The sequence below is a fragment of the Cyprinus carpio genome, chromosome B17 (genome assembly GCF_018340385.1).
Source record: "Cyprinus carpio isolate SPL01 chromosome B17, ASM1834038v1, whole genome shotgun sequence".
In the NCBI taxonomy this organism is placed as follows: domain Eukaryota; kingdom Metazoa; phylum Chordata; class Actinopteri; order Cypriniformes; family Cyprinidae; genus Cyprinus; species Cyprinus carpio.
In genome coordinates, this window is record NC_056613.1 from 1,748,431 (window position 1) to 1,773,681 (window position 25,251).

At 36.4% G+C, this 25,251-nt stretch overlaps 1 protein-coding gene across 2 annotated transcripts in view; it reads right to left on the minus strand.

The window, feature by feature from the left end:
• Positions 1–7,895: 7,895 nt before the first annotated feature.
• The window catches only part of supt3h (SPT3 homolog, SAGA and STAGA complex component), a 110,448-nt gene continuing 93,092 nt past the window's right edge, over positions 7,896–25,251 (minus strand). Inside the window, exon 11 of one of the 2 annotated variants that reach the window (XM_042743175.1) lies at positions 7,896–8,325. In XM_042743175.1, the coding sequence (XP_042599109.1) occupies positions 8,284–8,325 (42 nt within the window). In that variant the 3' untranslated portion in view covers positions 7,896–8,283. The remainder of the gene's footprint in view (positions 8,326–25,251) is intronic. The other variant, XM_042743174.1, reaches the window with a different exon arrangement.

The following is a 25,251-nucleotide window of genomic DNA, read 5'->3' on the forward strand; positions in this document are numbered from 1 at the left end:
TCTGTATAACAACACGGTCCCCTGATCAGAGACACTGAGCGCTTATGACAGACCCCATTTGAATAGAGCAGATATTCATGGAACGAGAAAAATGCTATTAAAATAGCCGAATGTAATTAGGATACAGCAGCCAATCAGTGTGTGTTTAATGTCTTGTATTCTGGAGACGACAAAACGCAAAGATCCTTCCAGATGAAATGAATCTGATCAGTAACTCAAGACTGCATTCAATTATCACAACATCATCCAGAGCCGAGGAATAAAACTCAGACGGGACCTTTAATAACGTGCAGAGGAAATTGCACATTATCTGATACACTGCTGGGATGTTTTCAGACATGTGCTGGCATGCTCTATGATTATTGTTTGTATTCAGTTACTGATATACTGACTAGAAAGATGATCACTGGAAACATGCATTCGATAAAATCAATCATGCACTTTGACGACAAAGCGTTTGCGAAATCACATCTGAGATTAGATATTCCATCTATACTAACAAATAAAAGCAGTTGGTTAAAGAAGATCAGCTGTAGGTAATTGAAAGCGTTAGAGGAACTGTGTCACATTTACTCACCATCATGTCATTTCTAACTCGTACAACTTTCCATTTTCTGTGCAACTCAGAAGGAGATGTTTGGAAAATGATGCTCTTTTCCCTACAATGTACAGTAAATAAAGATTTCAGAGCTGTGACAGAAAATGTTCATGCAGTATCGATTTCATTCACACAAAGCAGTCCTGGAATATAGTGCATTTGATTAGACCGCTGCTGTATAATGTTTTTTATGATGCTTGATAACCTCAGATCACTATATTCTTTAATGTGCTTTTATATGAGTTTTAATATCTAAAAACAAATGCAAAATATATAAAAATGAAAGCATATTGAATGCAAAAATATATGCATATATGGATGCATATAAAAATGGGTTTGCTGTGGAAAGGGGATTCATGTTGAGCAGTGTTTAATATACAAGGAACAAGAATACATTCTTTAAAGGAGAAGACCATTCTAAATATAAAAAATGACTAAGTTAAAGTAAGGGGTGTTTGATGCTAAACACATTTAGAAGTTGGACAAATTTTGAGTTTTGGAGAAGATTTAAACACATTTAAAACACATGCTTACACTGCAAAAAATACAGTACTTATTCATTAGTTTTGCCTTGTTTTCCAGTACAAATATCTGTACATTCTTAAATCAAGATCCATTTACTTGAGAAGCAAAATGACTTGGCATATCGAGTCATGTTTTCTGAAAGAATTTTATTTATTTTAAACTATGTTTATGCTTTAAACAAGAATTTGGGGTCAGAAAAATAAACTTAATTCAAAGGGAAAACAAGATCATTTTTCTTACCCCATTGACATTTTTTGATTTTGATCAATTTATTTATTTTTCAGAAAACAAGACTTAATATCTGAAGTTACTTTCTTAATCAAGTTAATGTATGTTCAAGAATTTTTAGATATTTGTCATTTTTTATACTGGAAAGCAAGGCAAAAATAATTTTTTTTGCAGTGTAAAAAACTAATGTGCAAAACTGAGAAATGATCCATATATTCCCAAAAAACTCCACATTTAGTGATGCATATCACACAGATCCCCAGGTTTCAGTCTTTGGTCAGGAACATAATGGGATTAAAGGTGATTAAATGTACCTGAGTCAGAAAGCAGGCGCTCAGAGCTTGGGTTTCTCATGTGCAGCTGTTTATTTTCACAGCTCTGCCGTGACATTTTCTTTCTGTCACGTCTGTCAGCTCTCATTAGAGCGCGGACGTTGCCACTGTGCTGGCGTCTGCGAGCGGCCCACTGTAAAGCGATCACGCTCACGGTCTGAAACGAACAAAGATCCAGTGATGCATGTCTTTTATCACTCTGGGCTGCTCAATGCTTCACTTATGTGAGCACATGCATGCAGCGAGACTCCGAGCACTCAGATTGCACAGTTTACACAACACTCATGTTCCCCTTCACACGGCACACAGCTCACACGTGACAAACTGCACAGCGCATGCAGGGCAGCCATGTTAATCGATGATAATGTACATTCTGGTTAACACTTTCTAAGCGGCCTGCAGCTTTTTGTAAATAATTATATGCACACTTATGATACTCATGGGCATCAACAAGAAAAGAAAGTACAAAACTCCAGATCTTACTGTGCAGGAAAAACTTCAGAAACAACTTTTTGTGAATGTTTGAAGACTTTAAAGGAATGGTACACACAAAAATGACAATTTGCTGAAATTGTACTCCCTCTCGGGCCATCCAAAATGTAGATGAGTTTGTTTCTTCTTCAGATTTGGAGAAATGTAGCATTCCTTCACTTACTCACCTGTAGTGAGTCCTCTGTAGTAAATGGGTGCCGTCGCTCCTGGCCAAAATATGAGTACATAAAATCATAATAACACTTCCTCCAGAAAAAAAAAAAAAAAAAATCCCCTATGGTCCTCTCACATCAAAATCCAACCACGTATTTGTTTAGAGCCGTTTTGGCTTGTAAATGGTGCTTGATCTGTGCAGATTTCTCTCCTGATTCAGACGAGATGACTTTTTCACTAGAAAAAACAATATTAAGGATAGAGCACCTGATTTTAGACGGAAACAATGGTTTGAAATTAGAAACATCTTGATGGATTTGTTTCAGTTTTTCTCTTCACAAGACATTAACTGCTGGACTGGAGTGGTGTGGATTACTTGTGATGTTTTCATCAGCTGTTTGGACTTTCTTTCTGACGGCACCCATTCATTGCCAAACTCATCTACATACTGAATGGCCTGAGGGTGAGTACATTTTCAGCAAATATTCATTTTTAAGTCAACTATTTCTTTACAAAGCATAATGCATTAAAACAAACTGTGTTGAGCATGCATTACGATAACTGAAGCTTTGAATAGGCCTATGTGTTACGATTTATTATAAATGAACATTCACATTCAAGTGAAACAGTTCTCATTTGACAGTAAAAGCTCACACTGTTGCTGAACTGTGGATGCTAGAAAACAGGTCTGAACGTCTGTTAATATAATACATCTGGCAGAAATGTATGAATAATAAACAGTTGTTCAACATACCACTACACTGCAAACACACAATAGAGCAGAGCAGAGCAGAGCCATGCTTTATGGAGCTTAAATAACGGGTTTTGCTTCGTTTTACTTGCGGTTGATAACCATAAACGCTTCAGGTTTGGGATATAAAGGATCTGCTTTGCTTGTTGGCGCTCGAATGGTTGAAAGGTTTACAGAAGAAATGTAATTTGGGAAAAGGGAACATGATGTAAAGCAGGTGCTTATGATTTCATATTCATAAACAAGCAATATTTCTTCAGTCTAAATTCTCCAGTGGAGCTTCCTGAAAAGATTGTATTACTACACTAAACACATTTGCTCATTACATCTTTAATGTTCTGTGAAGCCTGTATACATAATGAATTAAAACAAGATTCATAATGTATTATATAGTCCGATGTTGACATAAATAATTGCAACCACCGATATAATATACTCTACACTCAATACATTTTTAAAGGGGTCATATGATATGATTTCAGTTTTTCCTTTCTCTTTGGAGTGTTACAAGCTCTCGGTGCATGAAGAAGATCTGTAAAGTTGCAAAGACTAAAGTCTCAAACCCAAAGAGATATTCTTTATAAAACCACCACCCACACCCTCCTAAAATGCCTTGTTTATACACACCCCCACATCTCTACGTCACTATGTGGGAAGATTTGCATAACGCCACAAATGTTCACGCAAAGAAAGAAAGCTAACTTTTATTCTCGCTGTTGCCGCTGGTGCCATGTTGTGGAGACGCTGTGTGTTTCATTGTGAAAGCGAAGCTACTTTGTTTGGCCTTCCAAAAGAGAACACAACTAGAAATCAGTGGTTCAACACTGTTCCAGAACAGCTCAACCCAAATATTCAGATGTGTGCAGCGCATTTTGCGGAGGACGAGGACTGTTTCCTGTGAGAGTAGCCTACAATGCCGGTGTCTGTTTCTATGAAGTGGGGCAATTCCAACTTTGCAAGGACAGTCTGGCGCTTCTGACTCACAGCTTGTTAGTACAGTATAAGTCATTATAATCAGTAATTATGTCCCAACTGGATGCAACAAATGCCTTGTTTGTAATGGGTTTTATTAATGTGTCAAAATTAAGATAGGTGTTTAAAACAGGAAAAAAAATCAATTAAAAAAAATCTGTCAATGGGGTTTTTCTTAAGATTAAACTCGCCTAAATTTTCAAGACACCAAAATTTCAAATAAAATAATATTTAATCTTAAAAAATACAAAAACTCTAAACAAAAAAAAATAATCATCAAAAAAAATTCTAATTATTTAACTAGATTATTTATTTATTTTTTTCATTTGAAGAATAAGCATGTATAAAGCATAATAACAACATGCATAATGTATTATGGAGCTCAACCACACCGCTGGATCTGGAATGGGAATTAGACTTTCACAGATAAGCAGATCCTCGGCAGCGAGCTGTAACTCAAAGCAGCGATGGCCCGAGAAGCCCCGTGTCCTCCCGTGAGAGGCTGCACCTGTGGGACTCCGCTCGTGACGGCGGGCCGCGTGCGGTAGTGACGCCGGTGAACTGCAGCCCGTTTCACATGCACGAGTCTGTTTGGCTCATCTGAAACTGATGGACACCGCCAAGAGTCCAGGTCACCGCCAGCTCACAGACTGCTGGGAACAGGTCCTTTAATGCCTCAAACTGACGACTGAGACAAATGCTTACACCAGCTTTAATAAAGCCCCGTTACAGTGATTTTACCACAAATAAACGGTGTTTGTGTGCCTTTAAGAACAATTTAGCTGCAGCTTACAAACATTATAATAACATATAATACAATAGCTTATATAGTAAGATATAATTGCATAATAATAAGCATTTTGTGGTTGTTGCCACATTATAAAAGCAATAACAATAAAAAGTTTTATTATTATAAACAACAAAAATAATTCTTTTTATTATCTATTAAACATTGGTGTTTGTTTATTATTATCATCACTAACAACACCACCAACAACACGTTCATTATGATTCTAAACTATTTACTTATTATTATAAACTACTGAGCATAGCTATTTATTATTATACAGTGGGGGCCAAAATTATTAGAAGATTAATAGTGATCTTTTTTGCCTCTAAAACATGATTTCATTTCATAATGTTCACAAAGCATGCAGATGCAGCACAACAAATATCAGATGAAGTGAGTTGTACTGTTTATATCCACTTTTAGTATGTTTGCAGCAATTACAGAAGCACGTCTCTGTGTCAGTATATTTCCTGAGAAGTTTAACACTAATGTTATCCCATGTCTTCAGCAGCTCCAGCCAAAGGCTTTCCTTTGAATATACAATAGATCCGTCCAGTTTATTTTACAACTCGCCCAAAAATGTGCTTGATGGGGCCAGTCCATCATTTTCACTGTTCAAGCAGATTCCTTCCATCGCAGGTAATAGTTCATTTATGGGTATTGTAATGTCCAATTCAACAAAAACAACTGATACCTCTTAAATATGCCAAGTGGTCTAATAATTTGGCCAACACTGTACATTATTATTATTATAACATAACTATTGAACAATAATAATCATATGAATAATTATTGCTAGTTATTATTATAAACAAACGATTGAACATTGGTGTTTTACAGGATAGTAATAATAATTATAATCTATTGAACATTGGTGTATGTATTGAACATTCTATATATTGAACAATTATTATTATTAATTACTGAATATTTGTGTCTATACTGCCTTACTATTGAACATAACTATCGAATGTAATTACTAAATAATAATAATAATAATAATAATAATAATAATAATAATGACAGGAACAAGACATTTTATGTGCATCGAGCCTAAAATCAGCACAGCTGTAATGTGTTAATCACGAGGCCAGAGCTCAGTTAAATGATGTGCTGTTAAACACAGAGCTCTATTCTAAGACTGTCCCATCTTAAAGCTTCAGTGAAGATCATGTACTGTAACACACGCAGCTCTGCAGTGAGCACGCTTAACGCAGTCAGCAGACCTGAGCTGTGTGTGAATAATAAAAGATCGCTTCAGCTCCATAAATCTCTGTCCATTTCCTGTGAGAAAAGCTCTGGGCTTTCACATGGATCTACACATCAATACGTCGAGCTTATGCTGAACACCTTGAAATATCATAAAGGGTTTTACTGTGGGACGTTTATAAGGTGCTGACAGGAAAATGTGAACATTTGGGACGGGACATCAGTATTATCTGTTTAAATGCAACAGGTCACTACATGAAGACATCAGACTGGATTAAACTATAGCAGAGCTGATGGCAGACGAGTGAACAGGCCTGGATGGGAATAAAACCTCACCCGCAGCGTTCCTCAGTTCTCCCCATGATGAGTCAGGACAGAGTCTGGTATTCGCAATGCACTTAAAGATAATGCATAAAAAAAATTATTAATTAAAATGAATCAAAATTTGAATAGATTCAATGACCATCATTTCCGTTCATGAGCAATTTTGTTAAATGAATACAGAGACTTCTAATAAGTCATTTAAAAATATTCTATAGGAAAGGGGGAATTAGCTAATTTAAATATTTAAATATGCAAAATGTAAAAGTTAATGTAAGAAATATAGCAAGATAGCCTTTTAAACTGAGTTGTGACAAAAATTGATTACTTAAAAGTTATATACAAAACAATTTCTTTTATTTGCATAGCACCTTTCCACCCAAAAAAATAAAATAAGAAATACATAAAAATAATAAAATACAGTTGCATTGCCAGAACTTTAAGAAAGGGAAAAATAATTTGCTAATTTAAATATTTAAATTTGTAAAAACGTAAATATGGTAAGAAAAATGTCACATCACATTGCATGTTTAATGACGTGAGTGGCGTTATCATCATCTTGGTTTGCACAGATTCTGGGTCATTTGTCACACTGGAAATGGAGAGTCAAGTAGAGCACTGCATGACGCACAGCGCTGTATGTTATTACTTTATAAGCATACTGATAATACAGAATCCAGTGCATACTAGTTTCTTTCAAAGACACTGCAATCAGTCTGTGCAGTGCGGCAGCACAAATCAAGGTTAAGAGAAGCTGACGCTCCTCAGAAAGGCAAAGCGTGTGATTGGAGCAGGTTCTCAGACGAGAGCGTAACAGCTGTGATCCCCCAAACACAACACAACACCCGCGCTGACCCTCAGGCCCCGTTAAACACCCGCCAGTCTGCTGCGGTCCGCTCGTTCAGAACTGGCAACATGAGCACACGAAACTACATCACTGCCGCTGATCTGATAGCTGTGCTTGATAAAGCTCAACATCAGTGCGTCTCACTCCAGGAACCACTGGAGAATGAGCTGCTGAGCTTCATTTATGTTGTGCTCTTCTGAGAATCTAGAGCTCGGATCTGTTTGAGTCGACGAGTGACACCCACCTCATACCTTTCTCACTAACAAAAGGAACTAAAAGTACTATCATAGATATTCAGTAATGATTTTTCCATACCTGAAAAATTATATATATATATATATATATATATATATATATATATATATATATATATATATATATACAAGCATAAGCTAAAGGATAAAAAAAAAAATGACAGAAAATAGTTAAGGGTTTTTAGTTTCTTGTTCACTAAAATAAATAAATAAAATAAAAAATAAATAAGTAAATAAAACATGGTATTCACATTTTTTTTTTTATTATTATTATGGTAATATCATTATTAAAAATCTTTAAATAAATAAACAAATAATTGAATTTAAAACATTTTATTCCAAGATTTTTATTCAAAAAAAAAAAAAAAATAAAAAAAAATAAAAATTAAAAATTAAATCCCTAAATCCAAACAGAAATGGTATAAAAAATACAAAAGCCAGATATTACAATAGAAAAAATAAAGTTTTACAATATCAACAAGAAAATGGCTTTTTTATTACCCAACTTAAAAAAAAAAAAAATAATAATAATAAAAATTAAGCATCAAAAACTAGTTCTACACATCATCATCAAAAAAGATGAAATTATTGAGTACTTCTTTTAACCGACTAAAAATACGAAATGAAACCCGTTCACAAAAGAGGAAACTCGTACTACTAGAGTTTAAATGAACACCAACTAAACAAAAAGCGTCCAATCCAGATTTGTGTCAGTCCAGAGCACTTCCTGTCCAAACAATCGTGTAAACACACAGAAAGACAGACGCAGACAGAGACTCCTGCAGCTCCTCCAGACCTCCTCTCGCTCACCTCAGCAGGCCAGGAAAGTCATCCCGTTCCTGCGGTAGGCACTCTGTCGGGGAACACAAGAGAAAAGCAAATCTGTTATGAATTAGTGCTCCAGTTCCACAGAGGCTCTTGTTTTCCGGCTTCACAGACGACACGGCCTGGAATGTGCTGCTTTTTTTCCTCTTTAATGTTTAATCGAAGTATTTCTGGTTCTGCGGGTTACGAAACACCCTCCTCATCTATTAGAAGCGCAGATACAAAACAAATGTGGTTAACAAGTGGTTTATGAATCTATTTGTGGAAAGGCATTCTGATTTGTTGAAGGCTCGACTTTAAAAATGTCACAGGGGTGTAATTGTGAGGGTCCACACGACTGCAGAGTAGTTGTTATATGGTTCACATATTTTATTTCTGAACCGTATAACAACTAGGTTGCAAATATGTTTTATGATTCAAATATTTTTGCCTGGATAATGTTTAAAAGGCACCGAGAATACATATAATCATACAGAAATCATAAACACTATCACTCACAAGTTTGGGATTTTTAATGTCTTTGAAAGTTCTCCTCTGCTCACCGAGGCTGTATTTATTTAATCAGAAATACAGTAAAACTGAAAAATTGTGACATATTACAATTTAAAATAGCTGTCTATTCTTCTATGTGACTTTATAGGAAAATGCAATTTATTCTTGTGATGCACAGCTGAATTTTCAGCATCATTACTCCAGTCTTCAGTGTCACATGATCTTCAGAAATCATTCTAATATGCTGAATTGCTGCTCAAGAAACATTTCTGATTATAATCAGTGTTGAAGACAGTTGTGTGCTTCATATTGTTGTGGGAACTGTGATGCATTTTATTCTTTAGGATTGTTTGCTGAATATAAAGTTCAAAAGAACATTTATTTGATATAGAAATCTTTTGCAACATTATAAATGTCTTTACTGTCACTTTCACTCAGATTAATGCATCCTCCTTGCTGAATAAAAGTATTTATAAAAAAATTAAATAAAGAAGTAAATCTTACTGACACCAAACTTTTTAACAGCATGGCTTTCATTTCTTTTGTGTTGATTTATTTTATTATAACTATTAAATTATTAATTACATTAAATGCAATTTGTGCATTTGTGTTTCAGTTTTTGTATTAAAATTACATCACAGAAATTATACTTTTAGGTACTCATGACCATTTTTAATATTAGCAAATTTGAGTTTTTTTTTTAAATAACATTTTTTCAAAATATTTTACAGCGTAAGTCTGATATCTTTTCTTTTAAAATAATGATTGAGATGTGCATGCTTACTCAGAAATTGCTATTAGATTTCACAAATAAATACAAAAAATGGCAGGTAACACATTGTGAAAATCTGAAGCAGAAAGACCAAAATAGTATTTTCTTGCAAAACTTCAAAAATATAATTTTTTTTACAGTGTATTCAATGTGTCTAAATGAAGCATTAACTTCACTTGGTTAACCACTGGACGTTTTTAGAGCCATTCAGTCAATATCTTTTGTTAAAAAAAGTATAAACATTCATCAAAAATGTAAGAAACCAACATGAATCCTCTTCATGTTCATCCATTTGTCTTTGACACACTCTGAATGTGATGTTCTCAGTCTGTTGCGTATCCTTCATACTGTACGAGGCGTTCAACATCATGTCATCTGAGCTCCCATAAGCACTTGGTTGGACAGTAATAAGTGGTCACACACTAACATCATTGTAATTACTTAAGAACATGACTCTGGATCATGCGTTTCTGCCAACAGAGATCTGTATTTCATGAAGGAAACCATCATGTCACCACAATCCTGGAGTGGAAGGCGGATCCAGTCACGGGCAACATATAAAAATAACAAGTGTCTTTATGAACAGAACCCTGCAAACGCCACCGACTGCACCATTAATTATCATTATTCAACCACAGGGAGGAAAACAAGAGAAAGCATTGCAGCGAACATGTACAGCTGCATTGTGGGTAAAAAGGAAGGAGCCGACGAAATCCAAAGCCACTCGGGGTGGTAGATCATTATATATGTCATTTAATTTCCTTTTTATAAAAGAAACAGAGAATTGAAAGCAGATGTGTGCTGTTTGGCCGCGTCCTCCATGCGATACAATTAGTTTTTGATGCTTGTTTTTCTGCATTCGTATTATGGTGAACTCTTCATTTGTCTGGCGTTTTAACAGGACACAAAAGCGAAATGGAGACAGGTCCCAGGCGGGACGGAGCTGGATTCAGGAAAACAGACGACTCAAACTAGATACAGGCCCAGAAACATGAACTGACTGGAAAAAAACCCCCACAGAATAAGGCAAGAAAGAAAGGATATTGTGAAAGCTCTGACAAGCTGGAACATATAAAGCCAAACTCATGTATCAAAGCTCAAAGGTCGAGGCTTGATTTGCTGGCGACTTCTGTTTCTTTGGGTCATTATCTCCGAGTCCACTTATAGGATCAGCACACTGGAGAGCAGATTTCTAATCAGGACCAACGAGGAACAGGAGAAAATGTGATGTTGAAACGCTTTTACGTTTGCACCTGTATCTGTTACACTGGATGTGGAAAAACTCAACCTCTGTTCATCATCTCACACTGAATGCATGCAAATTTAGCTTTATACATGCACTATTCCCTAACAACCATTTATAAACCCTAGCAAACATATACTGTAAACCCTCTAGATGACACATAGCAATCACTCATAGCTCCCTATCAACCGATTTATCGGTTTTGCTGATTAATCGTCACCGATAATTGATTGCTAGAACAACCGATTATCGGCGAAAATCCATACCAAAAGTTCTTCCGGGTTGCATCCGTTGCTGTAATTATCAAGTACGAGAGTAAAAGTGACCTCTAGAGGCAGAATCACTGATGCCTCCAGGGTTGCCAAGTCTGTGGTTTCCCCCCCGGACTTGGGCAACCAAAAGAAGGTTTTCATTTATAAAGCTTTAAAAATGTAACTGACTGGGGTTTTAGTGCATTTCCTGCTAATATGTAAAAAATGAAGGGTCTCTGTTAAATATGTGCAGTGTTCCATGGTTAAAGGTGCTGTTTGTAAGTTTTTGACTCTACTAAAGCATAAAAATACCATAATATGTTTGCAGATATTTAAGATGCATGCAAAGATAACATACTTGTTTATCTGAAAAACTTTGAAAATGTGCGTTCCGGGCCAGAATGTTGGTCTCTGTTTTGGTTTGTGAAACCCGTCCACTGCCAGTATACCCAATTGTTTTTCGGCACCCCGGGTTGCCAATTGGCAGAAAACACAGCATATTTCATTTCATTCATCGTCAAGTGCGCTCTTTCCTGTTGGTGTCGTCAATCTGACAACATGCGTGTGCGTCAAGTCTGAGGAGGAGGGACCAGGTGAAAAAACCCTCTCCAATATTTTGAATTTGGACTGCAATACCTAGTTCAACCACTCGCTGTCAATCCTTCTGTAACTTGTCAATGTTAAAATGTCTAACCTTTTGTTTTGGAGCTTTGATGCAACCATCATCCTCTCATGGTGCAAACAGGAAGTAAACAACACATCATCCTTAAGATGTCTAGTATTAATATAAGTATTCACAAATTTGTTGAGTGTGGTCATAGAATGAGTAAACATGTTGATGGCAACAATGGAGCGCTGGGATAATACCTTTTTTGTCTTATCTCATTATAACTATCAGGGTTTTTATGTATAATAGTTACCATAGAATGTGATGAAACAGTGTTAATAACTGTGCTGAGATACTGATGACCGCAGAAATATACATTATTCCACCGGTTACAATTGTGACCGACCATAAACCACTATTTTTCCACACAGACTTCCATTAATATTGGATATATTTTAAGAAATAAAAATTATTTCACTGAAATGCTTGTACTAAAATATTTTAGATTCTACCAATGATAAAACAGTGGTAGATGTTATGTTTTGTGAAGGAGGGCCACTGGTGAGGTTTACGATCACTAGGATATAGTGGTTTTCAATATGCATAACACTTACTGTAAAATATATACTTTAGGAATGGCATATGGGACTTGCATATTTTGAGTTTTGATATGTGGGATATGGTACAGTACATTTTCCTGGTTCAGTACTGCTTTTTTATTTTTGTGATAAAGTTCAGTACTATTTTACATAGTATTATATTTCCATTTTAAAAACTTAATGGGTTATCGGCCAGTGTGATCCAGCCCAGTTCTCGTTTTCAATAAAAGCCACTATTGGTCAACCTCTAGTAGAAATAATGTAAACCTGCCTAGCAACCACTGAGATTAATCTAAAAACTCACATAACAAGCGCCCTGAATACCTTAGCAACCGCATGACACACCCTAGCAACGTACTGAAAACCTTTAAAGTTGTAAAAGCTTTCTGAAATGAATGACATACATGAACAAGCATCTACAATGAAAATCTAGAGTGTTCATAAAGAAAACAATATAAAAGTTTTGATTCGAAACATGCGATGCTTTTCTGAACTGATTGACTGTGTGAATTCTGCTCTGATTGGGTTTCTCAGTTTGACAGATTGAGGATGAATGGCGCTTTATTACATGCTGGATTTTTCCATCACAGCAGATTCTCAGTTTCATTCGGCCTCACACAACATCACAGGCTTATTTTCCAACATATAAATACACATCCTGAAGGAAGCTGACCGAGAGGGGTTCCCTAAAGATCCTGAAAAATAAATCCAGCCTGATATATGTATATAATGTGCATGTTCAACAGAAAGCAATGGAGATATATCTCAGGGAAGAGTTCCTTCCTGTATGGAATATATGTTCAATCATGAGAGCTGTCGCAGCGTCTCAAGCCTCGTCTTCCCCTCTGCTAATTATTTATACTTTGCAAACAGAAAAGAGGAGAAAACAGCACATATTCTACTTCTCATACACAGTGATTTTTTTTTTTTACTTTTTTAGTAACATTTCATGCTACATTCATTTGTTATATATTTTAACAGAATTAAACTATAATTAAATTATACAATTATAATTCATAATAATTATATCATTGAATTATATTTAACATTTAATTTAATTATGGCTGTTAGCAGTAAAATAAAGTCCATATCAAAATATTAAATTATCTGTAAAGATGCATGAGATTTTATAATATACAGACCAGAAAATTGTAAAATAAATAAATAAATAAATAAATAGTATTATATTTGAGTATATTTTAAGTGTTATACTTAAATTAATTTGTAAAACTCTATACATACATACATACATATACATACATATATATATATATATATATATACATATATATATATATATATATATATACATATATATATATATATATATATATATATACATATATATATATATATATATATATATATATATATATATAAAGTTAAATAAATTTCCAAAGCAATAAATGCATAATTGGCCTGTTCCCATGCTTGATTAAATCACACAATACTGCCACAGATTTATTTATTTTTTATTTCATTTTTTTACATTTAAAATTTCATGTCACATTCATCAAATATTTCAACTGAATTAAAACAAATAAAATTATCCAATTATAGAATAATAACTAAAATGACTAACTATTATACTAACAATTATAATAACTAACTAACAATTATAATAATTTTATAAATCAATACCATTAAATTATTATTTAAATTTAAGTCTTAAGTCAGTCATAAGTCTAAAGTCATAAGCTTTCTTTTTTTTTTTCTTTCTTTTTTTAACTTGTTTTAGTGTTTTCAAAGCTTATTTTATGTTATTTTCTCATCAAAAATCTCATTATATTAGTGTTACTTAAGAACACTCAAACTGAAACGGCAAATAGAAATATCAGACAGCTACTGGTCCCTTTTGGTGGCTTTTTTTTTTTTACTTAAGGCCTGGTTAATTTCTGACCCTGGAGAGGAAGATACCTGACACTGTTTAAAACATCACAAAATCGAGGAGTGAATTCACTCAACAATTCTGCATTTCAACACAAACACCTGCAACTTGCTCAAGGAAATTATACAACGAGAAAGTTTAAAGATTTAGAAACCACAGTGTCAAATGTAAACAAACGGTGACGAAGAGCATTTTTCTGATCTCATTCCATCCTCTTTAAACGATACTAACAGCACCGAAAGAGAATGTAATTTCAGTGCAAGATTCTGCCTTTGTGCTTTTGCATACCAGGCTCAGCCATTCATAAATCTCAATTTTTGCAGTTCAATAGTGCTAAGTAAGACCTCGCTCCCCCCTTATGGAAACACTCGGCGGAGGTCTCCAGGTTCAGACGCGGCTCATCCAGGCCGGCCTCTGGCCTTGGCAGTGGGTGGCAAGATGTGAAACCAAGCCAAAGGGGTCCAAGAAAAACTCCAGGAAAATGGGCAGAGGAAGCATCTGTGCAGAGAGAGGCTTTCTGATGAAATATCGCCTGCTGACAGTACAAGAAGGAAGAGGCCGTGCGGTTTGAGAGGCCGCGTACAGAAGCGCTGCTGTACAAACGCATTCCAGTAGCGCAGCAACTGACCCTCGCTGATTTTATTGCCCGTATATATTACGGACTGTGCTGAAATCCGCAGCGTACGGATCAGAAATCTGGGATCGGTGGATACGGAAGGCTGGCAGGGGTCTGGAAGGCTTTATTGGACGCGCACTCGTGTCCGTCACTCCTGTGAATGGTCACCATATGTTGGCGGTTATTTGTGCAAGCTGTTGAATTTGCATTGGTTGCATGATGTGAATTAATGATTTACTCTAACCGTGTGACTCTGACAGTCAGAAGAAAAAGAAAAAGAAAAGCTGAGTTGAGTTTTATATTCACATGCAAGAGTATTTGCTCTTGGACTGCAGTTGTTTACACAAGGTCAAAAGGGTCACGTGGACTTTACGCATTAATTGATTAATTTATTTAGAAGGGATCATTATGGTCAGCCCAGGGTCATAAGAGTTAAAAGAAAAGTCCACCCAAACAATTAAAAATGTCATGATTTCATACAAATACAAATTATACAGGTTTATCCATGACCAATACCAATACCTAGACAGCAGGGTGATAATTTTTCAAATTGATTGTCAATTTTTAAATAAATTATATTCCAAAGATATATTGTAGGCTTATCAAGACTGCATTTATGAATCAGAAATTACAGTAATATTGTGAAATATTATAACAATTTAAAATAATGTTTTTCTATTTAAATATACTTTAAAATCTGATTTATTTCTGTGATTCAAAGCTGAATTTTCAGCATCAGTCTTCAGTGATCCTTCAGAAATCATTCTGATACGCTGATTTATTATCAGTGCTGGAAACTGTTGTGCTGTTTACTTATTTTGTGAAAACCGTGACACATTTTTCATGATTCTTTGATGAATAAAAAGTTAAAAAGAACAGCATTTATTCAAAAACGAAATCTTTTGAAACAATAGAATCTTCACTATCACATTTTTATCAATCTAAAATATTCTTGCTGAGTAAGTATTAATTTCTTTTTTTAAAAAAGGGAAAAAAGTACTGACCTTAAACCTTAAAAAATAAATAAATAAATAAAAATAAAGTAAGCAGCAGAACTGTTTCTAACATGAATAATAAATCAGCATATTAGAATGATTTCTGAAGGATTATGTGACACTGAAGACTGGTGCTGAAAATTTGGTTTTGCATCACAGGAACGAATTACAGTTTAAAATATATTCAAATGGAAAGCATTTATTCGAAATTATAATATTTCACAATTTCACTGTATTTTTGATTAATAATGCAGCCTTTCTGAGTACAAGTTCTTTTAAAAAAGCATTAAGAATCTGATCCCAAACTTTTGAATGGTAGTGTATATATACACCACACAGACACACAGTTGTTAAACCTATTAAAGAAACCAGGCAATCTATTCTAAAATGCTCTATGATATTTTTGGTAATGAGAAGTGAATGGCTCTAATATTAAACTCTGCGTGATCTGATCACCATTACAAGGAGAGAACAGCTTGTCCCTCCAGTGCTCCGGCCGTTTGGCAGGCAAAACCCCAGCCAAGCTGAAAGAAAAGCTTCTTTGGTCGTCTTGTTTGCGTGAGGAAGGAAACTGTTTGCACTTCTCTTTTCTAGCCTGTTAAGCTGCATCACTGCCAGGATCATGAGGGAAAAAGATGGACGACCGCTGGTGAGAGGAGGTTTATCTTTGATCAGCGCCGCTGTGTCCCCTCGCTGGCCGGACGCGTAAATGTGAGAGACAAACTGTCTCCTCTCCACCGAGAGATGACACTCCAATTATCAGTCCAGTGCTGAGGGGAACAGATGCAACTCGTTAGCTACAATATCATTCTGTCTTCCTCTTATTTTTATGCCCAATAAAAAAAAAAAAAATGGTGGCCATCAGGCATTGTTTATCGCGTATCATAAACAATAAGCCGCGGGTCTCATGTGTGACTGTTCAGACAGTCATTGTTTTACGCTGGCCGGCCGGCCGGTTTGATGAACACAGGAACATTGTTAGTGTCAATAAACAAAAGTGAGTCCTTCGCACGCTCCATAAAACTGAGTGGTGTGCATATTTCAGCCCGAACACCTCCAATAGTTCGCTCTTGTCATTTTTACGCAAAGTCCTCAGGCCAAGACACACATTAGACAAAAGGGTCAGGAATACATTTAAACACTTTGGTACAAAAAGAACATAAATACCAGCGAAGAAAAACAAAGATCTGTCACAGAGTGAGCCTGGGCAGGAACTGGATGAGAAAAAGAAAGGATAGTTCACCCAAAAAATGAAAGCTCTGTCATTATTTACTCGCACTCATGTCGTTCCAAATCATACTCGTTTCTTTCTTCTTTCACAAAAGAAGGTGTTTAGCAGAATGTCCCAGATGCTCTTTATCATTCAGTGAAAGTTGAGCTTCAAAAAGTGTAAAAGCGTAATAATAGTGTGATTAAAGTACACTGTAAAACTGATTATTAGAGTACATTTGATTAAAAAAAAAAGTTTCTCCTTCAAAATTTCATGTTTAAATTAATGTGAAGTGTTATTTCTCTGTAATTATTTGTGTAATAGTATTACAATTTTATAATATATATATATATATATATATACACACACACACACACACACACACACACACACACACACACACACACACACAATAAAAATAAAATAATAATAATAAATTCAACTAACTGAAATAATTTTTTTTTTTTACTATTTCTCATTTTCATTCAGTTCAACTTCATAAAATAAAATAACAAATTAATAGTGAAATTAATAAAATTAATAATTAATAAAATTATACAGACATATAAATAAACACAAAACCAAAACATGACAAAAGCAGTTTTTGTCATTATAATACTACTACTAATTAATGAAAATAAATTTAACTTTAATTTAAATTAAAATATAAAAATAATCTTATTTTACTTTACCATTTCTAATTTTCATTCAGTTTAACTTCATGTACTAAAATGACAAACTAACAGTGAAATTAATCAAATGAATAATTAATAAAACTATACAGACATATATATAAAAAAAAAACACAAAACCAAAAAAAAAAGACAAAAACAGCAAAAATACTAAAAATAACTAAACTAAAAATACAATAAACCAGGAGAAAGATAAACAACAATGAATGAAAATGTGAATATAAAATATGAATATAACTATAATATTATAACAATGATAGTAAAATAACATTGCCATACAACTTGCATGCATATTTTACATTTTCTAAAATCATACGATAGCTTTCCGTGAGGAAAATAAAATTTTCAGCTGTTATTCGTTGAAAATCTTCCTCCTCCTTAGCTCTTAAATCTTATTCACACTTTCATATTTTCAAACTGACACATCAACACAAATGAGATTTTCAGCAAATAATGACTTTTCAGATCATGAAACACAAAGCTATGGTTGGCTCTGCTGTACAGCTGCAGATGCATAGCACACCTTGCAACAACATGAGGGCGAGTAAATGATGATAAATGACAGGACTTTTGGGTGGACTAACCTCTAACGTGTGAATGAAAGGTCTCAAGACAAGATAGCAGGGAGCTGCATGCGTGTGCATTTCGCTGACCGTAATGAGACGTTGCCATAAGTGTAACTCCTGCTCGTGCATATTCATGAGCGGCACGAGACAGATGTGGGAACATGTGTGTGCGCTGGCGCCCGGCAGGACGGTCCTGTCTGCGTGGAGCCGGCTGAATTGGATCAAGGCTGCGGCGCATACGAGATGCCGTATGACCGGGACTTCCCCGCCGTCAGACTGCCAGCGCTCCAGTTCAACTGTATCCATGTACAGTCGTCCCGGGTCAGAACCTCCTTCAAACGCCTTCGATCTGAAATCCAGAGGGCTTAGGAAAATAGACAAGGCTAAGTGTGGGTTTTAATGCAATAACGAATTTCAGACCGTCTCTCAGGCGTATCTGTGTCTCTAAAATCATGGGGTGAGAGTTTGATGGGTAGAACGAGCAGGGTTGAGCGGTGCAGTGGATGCGATCACTAATGCAGCTCTAAATGATCACTCATTATCAATGTTTTTTTATAATATTGTATTGATACGTTACATAGATGCTTTACATAATTATATCAATAAACAATTCTAATACAAATTATCAATAATAATTTCATTCAGTTTATATAATTAAATTGCATATATATGTAAACATGTAAAAATATATATTTATACAGGTATGTAAATTATATATATATAAATATATATATACACACACACACACACACACACACACACACACATAAATATATATAAATGGGCGCGTGTGTTGTGTGTTTTTGGTGTGTGTGTGTGTATGAAGTGTGTGTGTATATAAAAAAAAATATATATACACACACACTTGTGTGTGTGTGTGTATGAAGTGTGTGTGTATATATATATATATATATATACACACACACTTATATATTTGGCCTTTGCAAATAGCTATGAGACTAAAAAAATGTAAGTTAAGGTCAATAATTTTTCTGAATTATTTGATTTGATTTTATTATTATTATAAATTGTAGCATTGCAAATAGTTATGAGGCTGAACCTAGATCACAAAAACGTTTCAATGGAAGTCAAGGTTTCTGTTGGTTAAGTTAAGTTTGGGAAAATGTTTGGGAATCCCTGATCCAAGTCATGCCACACAGTCAGTAAATGAAAGGCATGGCATCATAAAACCCAGCTGATCTTGATATTGCTTAATTTCTCTGGAAATGCCCAACGGTGCTCTGCTGTAAACAACGGTATTATAATCAGAATCGGAGTTCTGTCCTCAAGCCTGAACTGAAGAGATGCTAAAAGCGGCGTGATTTAGAGTAAAGTGGCACCTTCGAGAGCTCTGGCTAAAGGATAAGAGTTGTTATTGTGCTACGGAGCCCCGTTATTTGGGGAGTCGAAACACAGCCAGATCCAGCGCACTCCAGCGGGGAAGTGCATCCCCAGAACTCCTACTTAATGGGCCGTACTGTACACCACCTCGCTGTGAAGTGGGATTTGGGGGTCAGCATGTGGAAAAACCCACCGTAAATCAATAGCATCTGAAACAGCCAGGAGGGCTCGCAGGCAGCTCTCAGCGCTCTCGAAGCCTGAAGATGAGACTTTATTCAAAAATAATAGCCAGTCTGTTTACTGTGCCACGAGATGGATTACATGGCACTGAAATAAATACTTCCAGATGCGGCTCAACAGAAATTATACTGAAGAAGAGGGGGGAGAAAAAAACGACTCCATAAATCTAGAGAGAGAAACGGCTAAGCGTTTTCTGGCACCGAACGCTCAAGCTTCTAATGGCATAGTATTTTCATATCAATGCTTCAACAAACAAGAAAAGAGAGGCTGCCGTTGCCAACACTTTGGCGTGAAATAAAAACAAACCCAGCTCTTTGTGCTCAAAATCCAGGAAGTTGCTGTTCTTTCTCTGATAAACTTATTTCAAAGACAAATATTACGCTTTACTTCAAATGGCGCCAGTACTCGGCCTGTATTTCTGCACTGGGAGATCTGAATATCATTTTGATAAAACATTGCCTCTTTGGAAGACTACCGTATGTCGTTTTCCCGTTCCAGCTGACCCACTTCTGTACGGCGCTGCCAGTCCGACCGTTCGCTTGACATCCAAGAAGCAATTTCATGGAGTAATAACAAGCTATTCAAACCACGGGGAAGAATGTCTCTACTTGTAAATGTGTAATTGTTAGGGAAGGTTTCGCAGGAACTGGCGTCCGATGCCAACGCGAGGGATGCGACTGGAATTCGGGGATGTAAAACCTGCTCCAATGGGCCATTTATAGTGCGGTGTTTATGAGGCATTGTAAAGGGCACAGAAACAGCAAACTCTGTGGATGACAGTGGCCTCAGATACGGAGATGATGGAGCAATAAACGAGAGAGAGGAGACTCATCACTCAATTGTTTGTGGTCTTTGGCCCAACGTCTTACGTAAAGTGAGAGTAGAGAAAACTGCAAGTAAGGTACAAAACATTGCTATCGCAGCAACTTCTAAACACACGTAAGGGCCAGTGAAATTTAAACAGATCTAGTAAAGATCTAGATCTTTAAGACACACTTTCGTGGTTGTCTAAGGTGTGTTTAGGCAAGATTTACTATTTATATTGCTAACAACACAGCAACAAGTTAAACCACTTAGTAACCCCCTAGCAACAGTGGAATTAAATTACCTTAGCAACACCCTAACAACCACCCAGAACACACTCGTGACCACTCAGAACCTCCCAACACACTGCATAGCAACACCCTAGCAACCACAAAGCAATGTGCTAAATAAAAACATTTAAAACACCACAGCTTTGGCGTAGCAACCACTGAGAACACCTTAGAAACTGCATAGATATGTACTTAAAGCCAACCAGAGCTCTGTAACAACTGCCAAGATTCCACAGGAACTGCATAGCAACACCATAGCAACACACTGAAAAAGAAAACTTAAAACACCTTAGCAATGGCATATCACACCCAAACAACTAGTTAGAACACCATAGCAATCGCATACCAATGTACTCGAAACCACCAAGAACACCCACAAGATAAACCACCTATTGACAACCCAGAAACCCTTAGTAACTGCATAACAACACCCTAACAACCACCTCTGGTTATACTTGCCCTTCTCTGAGTGGGATTCGAACTGGTGTTTCCAGCATTGGAGACATTGAAGCCTCTTGAGATCAGGGGCACAACTCTTACTAGCTGGCCTCCGTTACAATAGCAACATGCTGAAAACTACTATAGCAATAGCAATGGCACTAATCATGGCAGTGTGCTGCATGTAGTTTCTCACAATTTCTTAAGAAAAAATTCAGTTATAATTATTATAATTCAGTGTTATGCTTATGTTTTATAATTCACCACACTGTTTAAGAAGTCTTTCACTTCAAACTCTCAATATTTGTAGATAGACAGGTGAATTTCAGATGTCTGTGCACTAAAAATAAACCTGGATGTTACATTCACATTTACGCCACTAGAAAGCACTAGAAAGTTCTTCTCGCATTAGCAGGTCAAATTAAGAGTCAGAGAAGGATGTTTTTGCCAGGCATTTACAAAAACTGGCAGAAACAAACACAAAAGGAAAAACAATTCCATCTGATGAGCCGCTTTTCCACAACAGCAGACTCTGGAATCAAATAAAAGTATACTTCTTCTTGGCCGGTGACTTGCTGTCCTTGTGGACGGGGGAGGTAATTGCGTTGCCCTGTGCGTGAGTGTAATCGAATGATCTCTGAATGATTGTAGGTCTTGCGTTACCCTCTTAATTCAATTTCAAAGTTAATAATCTCACAATGACTTGATTTTGGTAATTTGAGGCCGATAAAGCCTCCAACAACAGTCACTGGGGCAGACATTTAAATTACATAATGCTATACATCCACAACGGTGAAACTTGAGTGAAAGCGAACCGTTTCCAGATTGGCGATTTCTCTTCGTTTCAATCTGGGGGAATGTTGAGAATCTCAGATGCATTTGAAGGTAATACGTCGACTTAACTGCTGCAACGTCGAAAGTCTGGAAGGCAACCACGGCAATAGATAACGGTCCACGTTAATGAGAAAGCGCCTCATGTCTGTCAGCGACCCCACGTACACTCAACCTTCCAAATAAGGACTTAATTCTGCCTTAAAGGACCAGAGTGAAAAGTGCTTATTGGTGCAATTAATCATTGGTTTAAACTGGCTCCAGTCGCAATAAAACCCAACCAATTACATGATAACTCGGTTCTGACGGCACTCACTCAGTCACTTGCATCCCCCTCCGCCCCCGTCTAATTATTCCTGTGCCATTCCCAGTAAGGAGCCGGGATTTACTCATCAAAGGCGAATGCGAGTGGCACTCGAGAACATCTGGAAGTCTTCACTCAGCATCATACCCAGGAAAACCATATAACACCTGTTTTATATATTAAACAATACACCGCGTCCCTACGCAACTCCCAGTTTCCTACACGCTGGGCTCATGTTTACGCCATGGAGATCCAGTCACGTTTGTCCTACGTTGCTTGGCGACATTGAAATTGTAGGGCTTTTAGAGATGTAATAAGAACACGCTTCCATCATGCTTTGGTTTGCCTTTGCAGTTCTTACTGAATATTTGGCACAAACATGCAAGAGATGGGACTGGAAATATCTCAGGATGTTGTGCATTTCCATGGAGGTTCTTTTGCAAAACACAAGATAAATCTGGAGTAAAATGAATTAAAACTGTGATTTAGTGCTTTGCCAGATTACATCACAATGAAAAGTAACAAATATCTGCATTTAAAACAAAAACAGCCACGAAAAACAGATATTGGCAATTGCTTATTACAGCAATGGCTTAACAACCAGTTAACACACCCTAGCATAGCAACGTAATAAAAACATCAATATCACCTTAGCAACCACCTAGTGACTTCCCAGAGCCCCTTAGCAACTGCATAGCAACATCTTAGAAACTACACAGAACCTCTTAAAAAAAAAATAAAAAAATAACTTCCTGAGGGTAACAATGCCATAACAACAACCGGTCATAACTCTGAAGCAACTGCATAAAAAACATACAAGCAACTGCATAGCAACACCCTAGCAACCACATAGTAACCTCTTAGAAACAAACAAACAAAAAAAAAACTTAAGCAACAAAAAAAAACAACATACAGAACACCTTAGCAACCACATAGTAACCTCTTAGAAACAAACAAACAAAAAAAAAATCCTTAGGATAACAATGCCATAACAACCAGGCACAACTCTGAAGCAACTGCATAGCAACACCCTAGCAACCACATAGTAACCCCGTAGAAACAAAAAAAAAACTTACACAACAACAAAAAAAAAAAACATACAGAACACCTTAGCAACCACATAGTTACCTCTTAGAAACAAACAAACAAACAAACAAAAAAAATCCTTAGGATAACAATGCCATAACAACCAGGCAGAACTCTGAAGCAACTGCATAAAAAAAACATACTAGCAACGGCATAGCAACACCCTAGCAACCACATAATAACCCAGTAGAAACCAAAAAAAAAAAAAAAAACTCAAGCCTTCTCAGGGTAACAACGCTCTAACAATTGGACAGAACTACAAAGCAACTGCATAAAAAATATGCAGAACACCCTAGCAACCACATAGTAATGTGCCAAAAACACTTTAGCAACAGCATAGCATCACCTCTGTATCATGCCAGTGAGTTTCACGCAAGTTTCTTAAGAAAATGCTTATGCTTACCATGTTTTATATTTCTCCAGACTATATAAGAAGTCTTCCTGTGAGTCTAGAAGTGATCTAGTGCTTTGTAAGTTGATAATTAACCCTCTGGAGTCGATTTTCACATCATTTTGAAGCAGAAATTCTAGGCTACAAGCTCCAGGTTTGACAGTCTTGTGAACAAATGCTCTGTATGTGTTTTATGACCTTATTTCAGTGACTTCTAAATTGTAGTTTTTTACTAACCACGCATAAACGTTGTTTTCTCAAAAACACAATCATGTGCATACATGCTATTTACATATTATTGTAGCCCAGTTTGTACTGATTACAGTGTTATTAGACTTTAGCCATGTATGTATTTATAAGCAACTGAAAAAAGCACAAAAGTCAGGGGATGTCAAAATTTCTCCAGGCCCCCAAAACCCCCTAGACCTCAGAGGGTTAACGGTACATCACAATAAAAAGCAACAAATATCAGTATTTAAAACAAAAACAGCCACAGGAAACCAACACTGGCAGGTTTTCTGGCAGCCATTGGCTCGGGAAGCATCAAGTGAGCCGTCATTGGTAAATTGCTCATTACCTGTGAATCGCAGATTGACCACAACAGCAAAAGCCTCCAAATTGGCTGTGAGAAAGCCTCCAAGCCTCCAAGAGCCATTTCTCAAGCGCAGCCTAGCACTTAAGACACCCACATTTCTGCGCCTGATGGAAAATTATAACTCGCTGTACAGTCACATACGTAAGCGTGTGAAATAAGCAGGCATTTCTTCAGCCGTAAACAGAACTTACAGAAAACAAAACGAAATTAAATCTCCTTTGTATTTCCAAAAAGGATCGAAATTCCACTTATTTAAGTCTCCAGTAGAATTATGTGACTTTTATGAGGAAAATTACACTAACCGCAAATTGCGCTAAACAATTCCAATACTTCAGGGCTTGACCACTTTAAAATGGGGCTGCGCTGCGATTATAAATATAACTCTTTTACGGCTCTGTTATTACGTACTGAGAAGGGGGAGAGCGGGCCGATCTTGTGGCTGTAGCGCCTGATGGCTTCTCTGATGTGGGCTGGTTGGATGGCACTGCTCAGACCCCCCGCCACACACCCCCCCACACTCCAAAACAGAAAAAACACATCTCATAATATCTAAAACAAAAAAACAACAGTAGTACTCCAGCATAGTACACAAAAAACACAAACGCTGCACACTTTTGGGAATCCAAATCGGCCGGCGCTTCACCTCTGGAGAGATATAAATGCTACGTGTCATCTGATGCTTTATGAACTCGCAGCGCAGGCT